General features: G+C 43.3%; 2 protein-coding genes across 2 annotated transcripts; both read left to right on the plus strand.

Moving 5' to 3' along the window:
- The first annotated feature begins 1,721 nt into the window (after positions 1-1,721).
- Positions 1,722-9,909, plus strand: LOC136448655 (uncharacterized). The gene is made up of 10 exons (XM_066448294.1): positions 1,722-1,812; positions 2,332-2,832; positions 3,310-3,446; positions 3,967-4,207; positions 4,703-6,472; positions 6,888-7,150; positions 8,746-8,812; positions 8,932-9,102; positions 9,434-9,513; positions 9,808-9,909. The coding sequence occupies exons 1-10, from the start codon at positions 1,803-1,805 to the stop codon at positions 9,907-9,909; spliced, it is 3,342 nt and encodes a 1,113-aa protein (XP_066304391.1). The 5' UTR covers positions 1,722-1,802.
- A 1,673-nt stretch (positions 9,910-11,582) lies between these two features.
- LOC136448657 (uncharacterized) lies at positions 11,583-12,662 on the plus strand. The gene is made up of 4 exons (XM_066448295.1): positions 11,583-11,596; positions 11,726-11,844; positions 11,954-12,229; positions 12,412-12,662. Exons 1-4 carry the CDS (start codon positions 11,583-11,585, stop codon positions 12,444-12,446), a joined length of 444 nt encoding a protein of 147 aa, XP_066304392.1. The 3' UTR covers positions 12,447-12,662.
- The last annotated feature ends 3,681 nt before the right edge of the window (positions 12,663-16,343 follow it).

Consider the following 16,343-nt stretch of genomic DNA (forward strand, 5'->3'; position numbering starts at 1 on the left):
TTAACAACAAAGACAGAAAAAACGTTTAGCTAAGGTTGCCATTAAATAGAGAACATAAAGTTAACGTACATGTACATTACAACGCATTGTAAAGTTGTTCTTTTACAGGTCCTTACAAACCTGCACCCCCTTCACTTCAATGCATATGAGCCCGTCTGATCCTCACTTTTTCGTCACCGGTGTCACCTCAAAGCGACCCGCAGAAGAGGCATTACATGAACAAGTATGGAGAAATAGGAGACTGAGAAGGAAAGGTAGGGTATAGCTGAAGTCTTCAGGCCTACAGTATAATCTTAGTGCAACGGTTTACCTGTATGCTCAGGCAAATAGTTTGACAATGATAGGGGCGCACTGGGGTCTCGTCTGTCCTTCGAGGTACTTCATATCGAAAATTGCTCCCTTAATGTTTATTATCATTGATTTACCCCTGCATTATAGACGTTTGTAACAACCAATCAACGATTTTCAGTGAGGAACAACTGACAAGTTTCCATCGCGCTAACTTATCCTCTCTATGATTATAAACATCCAGTAGCTAAGTTAACGACAACAAACTGGGCGTTGAATAGCCCTGCAACCCAATACTCTGAAGCTGAATAGTTTTTATTTCTTCCTCGCGTTACATTATACTGGTCTCTCCAGAGTTAAACAGTGGACAGCAACCACTGGAATCAAAATAGCCTTAACACCGACGAGTAAACCTTTAGCCAGTGTGTTTTGGGCCAGGTAAGCGAACCAACAACATGTCATTCTGGCAGGTTGACCCCGAGGTCACCACCAGGTGTGTCGGAACAAAGGTGGGACCGCTGACTGCGCGACAGGTGTGTACCAATGGCGTTCACAAGGCCGAACCAAGTGCGTCATGGAAAATGTTTTTTTTTATATTTGAAACAGGTTTTAAACTGTTCACACAAAAACACCGTTAGGTTAAGGTTGACCTTAAAGAGTTGTGGGGACGCGAGCTTACATCGCGGTGTATCATAGGCGTGTTATTTTACATGCCGTTACCAACCTGCACCCCCTTCACTCCAATGAGCCCGTCCTTTTCTTACTTCCTTGTTAACGATTTCGCCTCGAAGCGACCCGCAGACGGTAAAGGACACCATGTGAACGATTATGGAGAAATGGGACACTAAGGAGGACAAGTAGGTAGAGTTGAAATCTTCAAGCCTTCCATTCAATATTTAACAGTGTGACAGTTTGCCTGCATGCCTGGGTCATTCGCAGCGAATGTTGCGGAAGTGATATGGGCGCAATGTGTGCGTAGCAGTCCTTCAGCGTAATGCTGAGGATTTTTCATCGTTCTGTCTTTTGAATTAAAGACGCCTGTAACGACCAAACAGCGTTCTGCAGCAAGCAACAACTGACAAGTTTCCATCACGCTTACTTGGACTTCTCTATGTTTATTTGACATTCAGTAGCCAAGTTAACACCTCTGTGTTCACCTTAATCTGTTTGTCAGCTCAGAAGTTGACAGAATTTTATAGTTTGTCCGCAGCTGTACTTAAAAGGATTGTCAGATCAGAAATCCTACAGGTACAAATACTGTAAATAAGTAGACTAAACAATCGTTTTTCATCTGATGACATGTGACAGAATTTTCCTCACGACGAAGCGCCCTCCCTCCAAATTACATGCACAACGTTTACACTAAATGATACTGCTGTAAGGATAAAGAAAATGCCATTCTCGTTCCTGTTTGACCGTCCCTCCAGTATAACGCCGCAGTCCGGGATGTCCTCTGTCCGTCTCATCATATCGGCAGTCTAAAATTCCTGTTCTGACGTCATCCTTCAATCACCATGGAAACAGGTGAGTCACGGCGGGCACTTTCATTTCAGATTTAAAGTAACTCTCGGAGTTTACAATGACCTCTAACTTTCGACTCGGATAGTCTTGCGGGGATGTTCTGAGACTTGCTAGTTTTAGGTCCAACCTCAACTCTTTTTACTTGGCATTGTCGTAAGTCTACCAAGGAGGTTTTATATATATATATAAAACCTCATTGATTCTACCATGTGTTGCTTAAGAAAATACATTAGCAAATCCAATTTTAATTTTCAACATTTTGTCCATGTTTTTTTCCAAGATTATCCAATATATTGCGTAATGATTTTACTTTCACTTTTATTCCAAGTCACGTCTTCTGCCTTTACATGTATATAGTTTAATGAGCTTTTTCAAGGACTCGACGGTTATGAAGATAATGTTGTATGGCGTAGTTTCTGGCGTAGTGACACATTCTAATTAATTGCATGATAAGAAAATCACACTTTTGACATATGCTTTCATTACACATGTTGACATTGTGACGCTGTTGTTTCCTATCAGGTCCGCGTGTTGTCCTCCTGCACGCAGCAGAGGATGAGGAGTTCGTCAGGGAGCTGGTGTGGAAGCTGATGACTCTGGACTCTGACTACAGTCTACCCCAGACAGACATATTCCGTCAGCAGGTCACAGGCACTCCTGATGACGTCAGCCGCGCACAGCTCACGTCCACACTGACCCTCGGCAGCGTGAAACTCGTCGTGCCCGTGATCAGCAGACACCTACTTGCTGACCAGTCCTCGCTCACGGTCGGACTGGAAACTGCCGTGAGGAGCAACAAGCCTCGATACGTCATTTGGCTGGACCAGAACCAGGATGACTTCCGTGAGTTCGGCACGTCAGTCAGCCGGCAGTACCCAACCCTGGAGGCGCCGGCCAGGCGGGTCCAGCGGGACAGGGTTGAGGAGACGATGCTCGTCAATATTCTCATTATGCCCGGCAGTGCTTTCAGTGGGATGAGAGGCATCGCCTGGGATGTGCGTGACGCGCTCTGCAGACAAACAGGTGAAGGTGGACATGTCATGGCTGTTACACAACACAAAAAACAGGGGCTCTTTTTGTCACTTGTATTTCCTTTTTTCGTGTAAACGTAAAAGAGAAATAACAAAAGTTTAACTTTCTTATCTAACTTCTGTTATATCACAGCCAAATCCAATGTTTTGCACATTGATATTAATTGGTATACAACGTCTCTATTTTCATAACATTTTCCCAATGAGCACAATAATATAAAAGTTATAAGTTTAAAGTACTTGCTAAGATGGACGATTCAATAAGTCGACGGGACGTTAGCAGGAGAGCAAATTATTTCCTTGCAAATATGACTTGTACAAGCTCACAACAGAGGAATACTTGTAAAATACGTGCGTAATATATACGTTGTTTACAATTTTCCTGCCATCATATGAAATGTTTCAACACATTGTAAACCACTAGTAATATGATGTCTGACTTGGGCTGTTTGTCTGTTCATCTCCACAGGTGAACTGAGGTTCCCGTGCTGGATGGCCTTGGACTTCACTCGCGCGTTCCTGGCTGACAACATGAACCTCCCAGCTGTTCTCACACGGCTGGAACAGGAGAACCAGCTGAGTGCGGCTGAGGTCCGGGATATCCAAGTAGGTCACGTGGTGAAACCTGCAGTTGTAATTTATTGTGCCATATGTACTTTACACATAAGAAGAACAATTTCTACTATAATTCAGCATTATGATTAAGTAAACTGATGAGAAGTTATACTATAGGGATTAGTTAATCAATCGTCCACCACAAATTACGTTTTGCACTAGATATTTTTTATCTCACAGAATTTTAAATAATATAGTGTAATCTTTCTAAATAAAACTTCGCCTAGCACGTTTTGACTAGCAATAACTAATTCACAACATCTATTTATTCATTAGGTTGACTTAACCATACATACATGTACAGCCAAAGTTGTCAAATCTGCAGGCAGCTATTGGCGACAAACTTCAATGTGGCTGGTATGATCGTAAACCTGCATTCTAACATACGTCTACATAGTTTTTGCTGTTCAGACTTTACAATCAGACAACCACAGTTAAAGAATTCAGAGATACGCAAAAGTATAGCAATGTTAACTAGCCAAGCCACCCCTGCCGATGTTCCCTTCCCCAGGCGGAGCCGACACCAGTAAGCCGGGGGGAGCGGTTGGTAAGGATGCTGCGGGTCAGGAGGCGGCAGGAGCCGTGGGACTGGTTAGTGCGGGTCCTGCGGGAGGAAGGACAGGACTTCCTGGCGGAGGAGATGGAGAAAGAGGAGCGGTGGTCGGAGCGGTTCTGCGGCATCTGGGAACAGCAGGCGGCACAACTTGGCCAACAAACGGCACAGAGGGAACATTTCGCACAGCAAAGTCAAGGTAGCTAAACTATAATGTCTTTGGCTTTATCTAAATCTCTACTTCTGATACTTAGTTGCATTTTAAAACTTCCAGTCCGTGTTTGATTTATGTTATCCTCGTGTAAAGATACGGATCATTGTGTTTGATCGATGATAACTTTTTCATTCCATATTAGTATCCATCCTACTCGCAAGACACCACGGATCGCATGCTTATACGCTAAAGCAGAATGCGTCAAAGACATTTATTTCCTTGAGAAATCTCACTTTGATCCAAATTTCAATTCCGCGAACATCACTTTATGACTCACCAGGTCTATCCAAATCGCATCTCTTCTGCTTTCATAGAGGAGGGATCGTTGATATTTCTACCCATAAAACAAATCAGAAGCAGGTTATTTCACATTGTCCATAAATAGTAGTGAGTAGTAAGTATACATCAGAGTCAATTTTATGTACTACATCTATGTGCTGTCTACTGTAGTAATCATACTTTATGTGACCGTTTCTGCAGTAGTATCAATGCAGAAACACCTACGTCATCGATACCCCGGCGCGCATGCGGACGATGCCGCAACTTTGACAGTCAAGGGTGTGATTCTGGGACAGACGGAGGCAGGAAAGACCAGTCTGCTCAACTGTATGATCAAGGGTCAAGGTCACGTGGAGATTGAAACTGACAGAACCATCGGTGTTGACGTCATCACTTACCATGACACCAAGAATAACGTCAAGTACGAAATGTACGACTTCGGAGGTCACCAGATCTACCACTACACGCACCGGTTCTTCCTGACACGTCAGGCCCTGCACATCCTCAATGTAGACCTGCCAGGATACAAGTCAGAACAGTTCCAGGAACGAGTGGGAACGTGTCTAACATCCGTGACTTCCCACGTATTCAACCCGGCTATCCTTGTTGTAGGAACCAAATTTGACCTGTTTCCGCCAGACAAAGCCGAGGAGATGATTGCAGCAGCTTGTTCTTCCATCCAGAGAGACATCCAGGTCGCTGAGAGTAAAATACAAACCAAGCTGAAAGAAGAGATTCAACTCTGTCAGAAGGCGGTGGATGCAGCGGACGGTGGATCAGACATACCCGAACGTTTCTACGGTCTCACAAGGGACGACATCTTGACCAAGAAAGAGTCATTGGAAAAGTTACTTGACGGACGACCGAAAGGTCTGTTAAACGTACAGGTTATCCCGGTCAGCAGCAAGACGTTCCAGGGTATCAATGCTCTGTGCGACAAGATGGCAGAAATGGTGAAGGACGAGCGATTGTTCCCTGCTGCCCGCCAAGAGCTGCCGACTTCGTGGACGAAATTGTTAGAAAACATCAAGACGCCAGGACGGACGTACCTTCATGTCAGGGATTGTCAGGACGTCGGAGCAGCTGCAGGGATGAAGGAGTCAGACGTCCTGAACGCGCTTAGCTATCTGCACGTGACCGGACAGATCCTGTTCTACAACCATATCAGGGGGATGGAAGATCTGGTCTTCCCGGACCCAACCATCATCCTCACAATCTTCAAGCAGATCTTCAGGCATAACCTACGGGCATATCTGGACAGCATAGCTGAGTCTCTCTCTGAAGATTTCAGAGTGCAGTTTGCTGAAAACAGGACGTCCTTCTTAAAGACGGGCAGGGCAAGCGACAGTTTAATGGAGAACCTGCTTGGAGACAAAATCGTCACCTTCAACAGTCTCCTTCCCCTGATGAAGCACTTCGGCCTGTGTTACTCAGGGTCGGTGATCTTTCCAACAGAGCTTCCTGCCGCCCAGCCTGACGAGGTGGCGCACTGCTGGCCAGAGGTTGTGCCATCAGGCGGAGAGGAGATCTCTGTTACTATAGAGTACAGCCAAGAGCCTCCTCTGGGTCTACCGGAAACCACGGTCTCCCGTATCCTGTCCATGGAGCAGACAACGCACCGTCTCCTCACCAAGGACACAGTTGTCGTTCATGTTGGAAAGAACTCAGAAGACGTCATGTACCGCCATTTCCCTACACGAGAAGAAATCCGGATCCGGGGAGAGCCGGAGAAGGCGTGGCGCCAGGCTCAGACGGTAGCGAAGGTGATAGAGGCCTGTTGGGACGAGTTTCCTGCCTTGTACTCCAGTAACAGTGTTGGAAGCGGAGAAACAACAAAGTCGCTTCCTATAGAGGCTGTGAGGAGTCACGTGCCGGGTGACTTGTTGAGAATGTCTGAAGGAAACTGGGAACGGCCACTCGAGCTTCCTGTCATCAGAACGTCGGAGGACGTCATCGGCAAGTACTTCATCGGTAAGTACGACAGGCTTTTTTGCATAAAGTTATTATAAGGAACCTCATATTATCGGACGCGTCATTGGCAAGTATTTCGTTGGCATGTACAACAGACCTTCTTTGTTATATAGGAACCTATAGGCACATTGTCCTATTTTAGTTACATATAAAAAGAGGTTCGTGGCAGACATAACTCCGTTTCCGGCAGATATGGCAGATATAGATTCATTATATATAACAACTCATTCAATGTTAACGTTCCTGAGCTCTATTTGATTCCTGTTCACCTCTAATATCCTTTAAATGGAAATGCTTTTAATGCATCTTGTTTGTCCTCCCATTCTGTTACTTCGTAAAGACATCCATTTTGGGCCAACATTTTGTTTTACGTCTTGTGTTTGTATATTCCTTCAAAATTGATATTTTCTTCCAGACAACCGGCTGTACCAGGTCAGCAGGGCTGTTGGTGGGAAGGAGCGGCTGTGGATCCGGCTGGGACAGGAGCTGGGACTGAACAGGGCCGTGCTGGACAACATAGCAGGGAAGTTCCCTAGCACCCAGCAGGCGTTCCAGATGCTGAAGGCGTGGCGCACCAAGACCCCCCACGGACCGCTCCACTACCTGCCGCAGCTGGAGGAAACACTGCAGAACATCGGCAAGCCGGACCTGGCTGCAGATGTACACGGGATATATAAGGTGAGTTAGCAAACCCTATTCGTATTCCAACCCTCTTGTCTACTTGACGAATAAAGTTTGACTACTGTGGCAGATTATAGGAGATGAGGATTTCTGAAACAAGGACAGGTCGATGTCGCGGTGCTTGACTTTAGCAAGGCATTCGACACCGTGCCCCACGAGCGGCTGCTAAGCAAGCTCGAGCACTACGGCATTTCTGACCTTCTTCAGTCTTGGTTTAGGGCCTTCCTAACAGAGAAAACCCAGAGGGTTGTCTTTGACGGCGGAACATCTAAAGCTGTCAGGGTCACCTCTGGAGTCCCTCAGGGTACAGTGTTAGGCCCTTTGCTCTTTCTACTGTACATTAACGACCTCCCCAGCTCCGTAGATTCACACGTTCGATTATTTGCCGACGATTGCTTGATTTATCGAACTATCAGCACGCCTTCTGACGCACAAGGTCTACAGTCTGATCTTGATGCACTAACAGATTGGCAAAATCGTTGGCTTATGTCGTTCAATCCCTCTAAATGCCACATCCTCCATATCACCCGTAAAAAGCACCCCATCCTAACTCAGTACTCCCTAAGTGGAGAAGCCCTCACCGGTGTCAAGTCCCACCCCTATCTTGGAGTACAACTGTCCGATGATCTGCGGTGGGACACCCATATCAACTACGCCACTAGCAAAGCCGGCAGGGTACTAGGGGTCATTCGGCGCAATTTGACCCATTGTCCATCTAGGGTCAAGGCCACTTGTTACAAAGCGCTGGTGCGGCCCCACTTGAAATATAGTGCCACCGTCTGGGACCCGTACACCACCAAAGGGATACAGGCGGTGGAGGCCGTCCAGCGCAGGGCCGCCCGAGTGACTCTGAATGACTACCGGCAGACTAGCAGCGTGACACAAATGCTCAATGACCTGCAGTGGACCCTTCTCTCTGAAAGGAGGAGGAACGCCCGTCTCACCTTTTTCTATAAGCTAGTTAATAACCACATCAATATTAATACAGATAGTCTACTGAAACCAGCTCAGGGGCGCACCCGGGGAAGCCACACGCTCAAATTCCAACCACTTTACGCCCGAACAGACTCATTTAAATATTCTTTTTTCCCTCGCACCATACCCGAGTGGAACGCCCTGCCTGGCGCGGTTGTTACGGCTCCCACCGTTGAGTCTTTCCGCGCCAGGCTGGAGGCCTGCCCGCCTTAGCCTGGGACCTCCTCCCCCCCCTACTTTGCCCCTCGCGGGGTTATCTGGGGGTATATTAAGTTGAAATTAAGTTGAAGGTCTTCGGTTGGGCATTAATGACCGTATATGTAGTACTGGCCAGATGATTATAGTTAAACGTAATTATGGTAAGGAATGTAATGTTAAGTAGATGATGTCACAGCCAAACACATTTCTTTTTCTTCGGTGCATATCGATCGAAATGTTGTTCATTTTTTCAAGTTTGAAATTAGTCCAACTTGTGGTTAGCACATCACACTTACTTTCAATGAATACATTTAGGTTACTTCAACTATACATAGATAATTCACATAGGTTATCACCTTGTTACTGCATACTATCCACGTACATGTATATCATCAACCACCAATTTCCCTTATATCCAGGAATATCGTGATGCCTTGTCGTTACAAGAGGTCAGTCCTGCGATGACCGGGGAAACGGAATCCAAAGGTAACCGCAACTTCTACAGTTTTTCCATGTGGATGTTCTGTTTTTACTTTGTTATATGTATGTAACATTTTCCTTTTTTACTAACAGAAAGTACTGCATACTCGATTTTCATTGATTAGATTCTGGGTCTCGGATGATGGAGAGGCTTGCTGACCAGCTAGATGAGGAGAACGTCCGGCAACTGTTGCGAGTATGCCGTCTATCCAGGCAGCTCAAACAGGAAATGCAAGATTCACAAAAGCCACGTGACTTGTTCGAGGCAATGGTGAAACTTGGGCACATCAAACTTGGTAATTGCTCCTATTTCTTATTTAGGCACTTCAAATAGTAGAACTATAGGTTTTAAAGAAACATACCGAGTCTGCCTTGCCGATTGTAGCTTGCACACTGCTTGAAGGGAACTACACCTAAAATAATTTCAAACACTGTCTTGGCAAAACTGTCGGGACAACTATATGGTTCATTGTCATACAATTCTGCAATTTGATATCAAGATATAGTACTATAGCCTGTGGATTTGAGTAGGCCTTCTAAGCGTTAAATATGATATACGTCATGAGCTATCTTTGACATGTTTTAGCATATCTTTACCATATTTCACGTTCTCTTTCGCGGTTGCAGATAACCTTACGATGCTCCAAAAGGACATGATCTCCGCTGGTATCAGCTGGAGTACTGTTGTTCGAAACGTTCCCGGTGAGGTGATTTCCCCCCACTTTTTTAATACCTTTACTAATGCAAAACGAAGGAAGGCACTATCATGTATGTAAAACAATAATCTAGTCAATGACATAATGGACGACAAATACGCATACTATTTGGCACGAAGAAGAATCGTTTTAAATCATTTACAGGTATCTAACATTATAACAAGATCACATACATGTATGATGAATAGTCACAAAACGAATGCATGCCACCTTGTGAGATCCTTAAACAGTTCATGCATTCATGTAAATTGCCAGGGGTACCGATCTATCTTCGCCAACCGATAGTTGAAGAGGCTGACATCGGACCAGCAGGTGGAGCAGTTGAGATTCCACATCTCATCAAACTTGTTGTACCAGCTGGCGCCCTACTACAAAACACGGAGGTGACTATCTCAACCGTGGACTTTCCAGGCATCTTGATCAGCGGCGGAGGTGTGCACTGGAGCTCCGGCTACCCATGGTCACATGCTAACGCTGCCTACTCACGCGAGATGTTGAATAGAGTGTTATTTTCTCCTGCTTTCCACGTCAACCTACATGGCGCTACGCTGACGGGAAGAGTACCTTTAGTGGTACAGACGTGGCGGCCCTCTGGCACGGCGGATCACAAGTGTATCATTCTGCATCATGACGACATCACCGGCTGGAAGGATATCAGTTCCGAGGCGGAAACCCGTGTAACAGAAGACCAACTTGTGATCAGCCTGACTCAGTGCAGTACCATAGTACCAATCTGGATTCCTATTGTCTTGTTCAGTTCTGCAATTGCCGCAGCCACATCGTCGTCAGCTTTGGTACCAGTGTTAGGCACAGCAGCAGCGGTCACGGCGGGGGAATATTTGGTCGCACTGATGCTTGGTCGCAGTAAGGAAGGCACATTGAAATGCTGGTTTTCAGCGTACATGAAGCCAACTAACCATCCCCAACTACAGTTCCACGTGCTGTGTAAGGATGGCGTGTCGCAAGACGCATTTTCGTACAGAAGAGGTTTCGTTCATTGCGGTGACAACAGATCACAAGTATGCCTCTTCAATGGGGAATACGTTGATGTCCACGTCAAAGATGCGTTGGATGGACATGAGCAAATAGAATCCCTAGTCGCGGATGCAAATGAATGCCGCTCGCAGTGGGGTCAGCAGGTACAACTGACCTTACCGAAGAATGAGTATCTTGTGGGCAAAGTAATAATTAAGAGAAACAAGGGAACCCAAGGCGTCTGTAGCCTGACGTTTGAGCAGGTAAGACAAGTAGTTATCTTGAAAAAGTTGTTTTGATGTATTGATTTAATGTGAAAGCGGACTCCAGGTATAATAGTGTGAAATATCCTAAAATTGAACAGCAATGGACATCGTAATAAAAAAAATGTTGTTGTCTTAACAGAGCTGCTTTTTAAAGAAACAGTCTGTTTTATCTACTGTGTCGTAGTAGATAACTTGGCACCAATTATATCGGGAAATATTTTTTTTAATTCTCTCACATACAGATCGATAGAATTTAGCGTAAAATGTATCACCTGTGACAAAAATGCGAAATATGTTCTGTTAATATAAATTTATTTCATGAGTTAACTCAATGTTTTTGACAAACCCATTCTAGTGTCGCTGATCTTATAACATCCTAATGTTTCTTCCCCATTAGCCACCTCTTCCGCCGTCACGTGAGTAATGCAAATTTTTTCATCATCTCTTTCGTTACTTGTTAACTTTGTTACAAATCCAATTCTAAGTTTGTGTATTGACCAACATGTTGTCATCAGAATAAGATAATTCTACAAATAATGAAACTTACTGGTTAGCCGTTAAAGAAATGTTGAACAAATAGTGTGTGGTCTTGCCCTTGCTTTGACGCAGTGTTTAGTGCCGCTCTTGATATACATGCAATCCTCTTCTAAGACAGCGTCGTGAGAGAATGGGCAAGCTCGAATAAAAAACACATCTCTTTTGTCTGCAGAATCAGAGCATCGTGGGTCCCCTGAGGCTGGACGCAGTGGTACAAGCCAACGTGGAAAGGGGGAAGGGAAGGGGAAGGGTGAGTACTGCTTGATTCTTGTTGAAGGAGAGATGGCAATGTTGCAGTTTGATATTTCGCCCATACGGTTATCATTACCTATGTATTAAAACAATGCCCCATAATTCCATTTTCAAGAAGTACGAAGCATTCGCGCAAAACTAACAAAAATTAATTCGGTCATCCTCTTATATAGGATCATTAGTCTAGTGAACTCTGCGAATAACAAAATTGTCATTTTTGTAGGTCGCGCTAGATCACGGGAGACGTCCGTCGGACCGAGGGCTAAAAGACTAAAAGGCAGGAAAGGGCAAGGTGGGTATTCACATTTTCCGCTTATTCTTTTAGGGTTCCAATTTTGAAAATAACATTTTGAGTTCTGTATTATCCGATAAAAATTTGATACAAAAAAATGTTTCAGTAGATGTTGAGGAAGCCTCTCGTGATGATGTGTACCTACGGATCTCCCAGAATCTCGACGACAGTCAAGTTAGGGATCTTCGCAACTACTTGGGCAGCAAGGAACTGTTGCCGGTCAGAGATCTCCAGCGTATGGACCCACATCAGATGTGTAACAAGTTGGAGCAACGGGGGGAGTTGTGGAAGGGAGATCCTTCACTCTTGGAACGCCTCATGCGAAAAGTCGGTAGAGATGACTTTGCAGACGAGGCGAAGGGCATCGCGGCGAAAGAGATGGAAGGTGGGAACATGTTTCTTTCAATTGAATGTATATATATTAATGATTAATAGTCGTTTTCTATCTATGACCATTGGGGATAAATGGACTGAACTTGCAGATTTGTAATTGTATGCAGTTCTTCGGGAAATTGTTGATATATTATTATATGATAGTAACTGTTGATTTTTTTACTTTAATTTCAGACTTGTCAGACTCAGCGGAATCCTCGGATGACTAGTGCTTGGTGGTCTTGAGATGCAACTGAAGTAGACTACGGCCAAGAGAGTCGAACAAAGATTCTACAAACCTTTTTTTTACAATTCATGTTTTTTTAGACTATCGTAGCTGTATATAGACGTGCCTGAAGTTATAACGATACAAGATTTGTGTCGTGTTTGTTACCTTCTTTATTTCCATACGTCTATAATGAAAGATTTCGAGGGACTTTTCGTTTTAAGAAGGAGGCTTTGAAATTGGTGATTTTAGTTTTTGCCACATTTTGAGAACGAAAAGAGATAATTGATGATTTGATTGATGGCAATATATAATTGATCTACTGTTTTGTTTTGTCGGTCAGGGTCCGCATAGGCTAGTACTAAACCATTGGTCTCTATTATAGCCCGGTATTAATCTATGTCTCTTCTATCTGCATTCATAAAACTGTAACGTAACGTAATAGAATGTATCAATTCTAACTAACAATTGCCATAAACTTGCAGGAACCTAATGCCAGATATTATCGATCACAGCAAACGTCTATTATTACATTAGGCGCTTCTATGTAGAGGTATAATATAGACCTAACAACATCCATGATGTTCAAGGATATTTGATACGATGTTCAAGGATATTTGATACAATCCAAACCATCACCGCTAGTCCAATTAACGTCACTGTCTGTGCTGCTGTCAATACCGTTGACGTTACATATATAACGTTATGAGATTAAACGTCAGTCTGTGCTTCATCGCTGTTTTGTTTGTGGTCTCGAACTATTTAGTTCCGACTGATAAATATGTTGTGGTGTTATGGACTGTTGAATATTCACTGTTGACTGTTGGAGAAAAAGGGAATGCTAAACTTTTAATCTAGAAATACGGATCGCAAGGCTGGTGACATAACAGGACGTAATGTAAATCAATTCGAACTGAAAACACGATGTAAGCTCACGTGTAGCATTTCACTCAAACATTTAAAATGCGGTAAGGAAGGCAGCGCCTCTTTCTGCAATAAAGTTATTTAAGCATGCATACTTCTGTGAAAACTTCACGATTCATTCACATAAGGCACTCCTTAATGTTATTTGCAAACAACACGGAAGAAAGAACACGTGTTGTCAATGAGAGACTCCTGAACCTGTCGCTAAAACGTGAATTTCTACATTTATCACATCCAGTCAGCAACAGTTATAACCTATTTCAGAAACCAGGCGGGGTTTGGGTCAGCTGTTTCACAGTATTGTACATGAAAGCTGCTGCCAATAACGTTAACGTTACCTTCTTCGTTACATGAATAACGTTATGGGATTAAAGGGCAGTCTGCGCTTGATCGCTGTTTGTTTTGTTTGTGGTCTCGAACTATTTAGTTACTGCTGATAGATATCGTGTGGTGTTATAAGCATTTGAAAATTCTGGGAGAGAAAGGTTACGTTAAACTTTTGATCTTAAAGATTGATTGCAAGACTGGTGACAGAACAGGACCGGACAATCAGCGTTAAATCAATTCAAACTGAAAACACGATGTTACGTTAAGTGCACGAGTGGCATTTCACTCAAAACATCATTTAAAATGTGGTAAATAATCTCTTTCTGCAATAAAGCTATTTTCGCATGCATACTTCTGTGAAAACTTCATGATTCATTCACATAAGGCACTCCTTAATGTTGTTTGTAAACAAGACTGAAGAAAGAACGCATGTTGTCAATGAGAGGCTACTCAACCTGTCGCTAAAAACGTGAATTTCTACATTTATCACATCCAGTCAGCAACAGTTATAACCTATTTCAGAAACCAGACGGGGTTTGTGTCAGCTGTATCACAGTATTCTAAATGAAAGCCTACAAATTGGCATTTAGTGTTACCATGACTACCCCGTAATGTTACACTGAGAGAATCGCGAGTAGCCAAATTTGTTTTCAATGGAAAATGCTATGGTACTAAATTGAATAAAAACATCAGGATTGTGGCTGTAACACATAAACTAATTTACTTTATCTATTTAGGAATTTTCAAACCAACACATGCATGTGGTGGCACCATAACATTTGTTTTTTTATAACGTTAAATCATAATTTGAACGGATTAACGTTAACATATTCGTTAGTCATCATAACCATTAACCTGCGTGTGTTCTAAGAAGGAATAGCATTACTCACCTGTTACGTCAATCTCCTAAACCTCCACAAAATCACTCTCCGAGCACAATTCAAATCAAAACCTTGTTCTAGAAGTTTACCGCAATGATTGAGATAAAGAATAACGTCCGACAGCGCACATCCGGGGTATCCAGGTGGTAGCTGTAAAGATCTCAGACCGAAGTTCCTGGTGATGACAACAGAAAGGGTACTAAGCCTGTTGCTGTCAGGCTGACTCTCGGCGTCTTTCGCACCCAGTCGGCAAAATCTTGAACCTTTTCAAATACCAGACTGGATATGTCTCGGAAGAATCGCAGAAACGTGCACAGAGACACGTAAATGTGTATCTCATAGTTAGAAAGGAGGTCATTAATTATTACAAAACACTTGTCTCTATTGCAAGTACGGCCGTTGAGCACTATTGTATAGCAGACAATTGTTTAAGCACAAATCTTACAATATGAATTCAAAGAGACGTGAACAGGTACATGAAGCTTGCTCTATTGCAGGACAGATGAAAACTTTCTGCAAAACGAGCCTCTGTTTAAAAACCTGCATAGTTAAAAGCATGGAAAGGCTAAAAGCACAAGAATATTTGGGGATTTATTCGTCATCGTACACCATGTCATTTTAAGGGAACATTTAGATAAACGTAAACAGAAAGATCTGTTTAATTGCAATAAGTTACATAATTTATTTACAGTATAGGTGTTATAATTGTACTATGTGAAGTGGTTAAGTACTTGCCAAAGCATCTATGTTACAGATGATCAGTTCCAGTTTTTAAGGGATGATCTTGAATGTTGCTTTATTATATCTAGCACCAAACGGCCCATCGTTGTTGGGCACGTCAAACATGCGGTTTTATTTTGGTGCAGGTTTCCTAGGTGCAATCGTCGCTTCAAACTGTGGAAATAGTCTTGTCACCATTTACTACGCGTAGCCGGACCTGACAGGAAGCACTGAGAGAAGCATCTGGCTCCTCTGAGAGGATTTAAAACATTAAAGAGTTCTAATATGTTACTAGGTATAAATATATCTATATAAATATTAAATATATATATAGCGACTGAGCTGCATTGGTATAGAATCCCTTCGGTTCAGTTTGTGAGATTTTTTTAGCTGTTTCCACGCTGAACATATCCGAAGTGTGTTGCCGCTTGTAGAGGTAGACTATATTCTGTAAAGTCATCACGTTTGGAGGAAATGTGATCACCCCCATGGAAGCAGGGATGGAATCGCCCTGGCACATGTACCAAAACTTTGGAAATAAACTTCCGTCAACAACGCCACAGCAGCAGTGTCTGTGTTAGCTATGAGTGAACGAGTGTATGTGTGAACTATGTATCTAATATGTGTGCGTTTACGTTAAATATTGGTAAACAGGGCCACAGCAGCAGTGTTTGGGTTGGATGTGTTTGTACACGTGAATGTATGTACATGTATGTACCATGTAGAATATGTGTGCTTTTACGGCAAAAAAAGTCAGCAAAATCGAAAACGCCGAGGAAAAACGTATGAACTGTTCTTGATCTTGATCAGGTACTGATGTATTACTTGTAAACAACCACAGGATGAGCATGAAATGTGAAGGTTTTTGTGGATCCAAATAACATCAAAGTGAAAGATAGCAAAAGAAAAGATGCACCTACGTTAAAACACCTTTCAAATGTGTGCATTGATTCTTAGTGATTTGTTTGTCAGAATCGTTATTTACAGCATTTAAAGATATGATTATATATTACATCGAATGCGGGAGCTTCAAGTGCTCTACTCTCGCC

This window comes from Branchiostoma lanceolatum, chromosome 14, assembly GCF_035083965.1.
Source record: "Branchiostoma lanceolatum isolate klBraLanc5 chromosome 14, klBraLanc5.hap2, whole genome shotgun sequence".
Classification (NCBI taxonomy): Eukaryota; Metazoa; Chordata; class Leptocardii; order Amphioxiformes; family Branchiostomatidae; genus Branchiostoma; species Branchiostoma lanceolatum.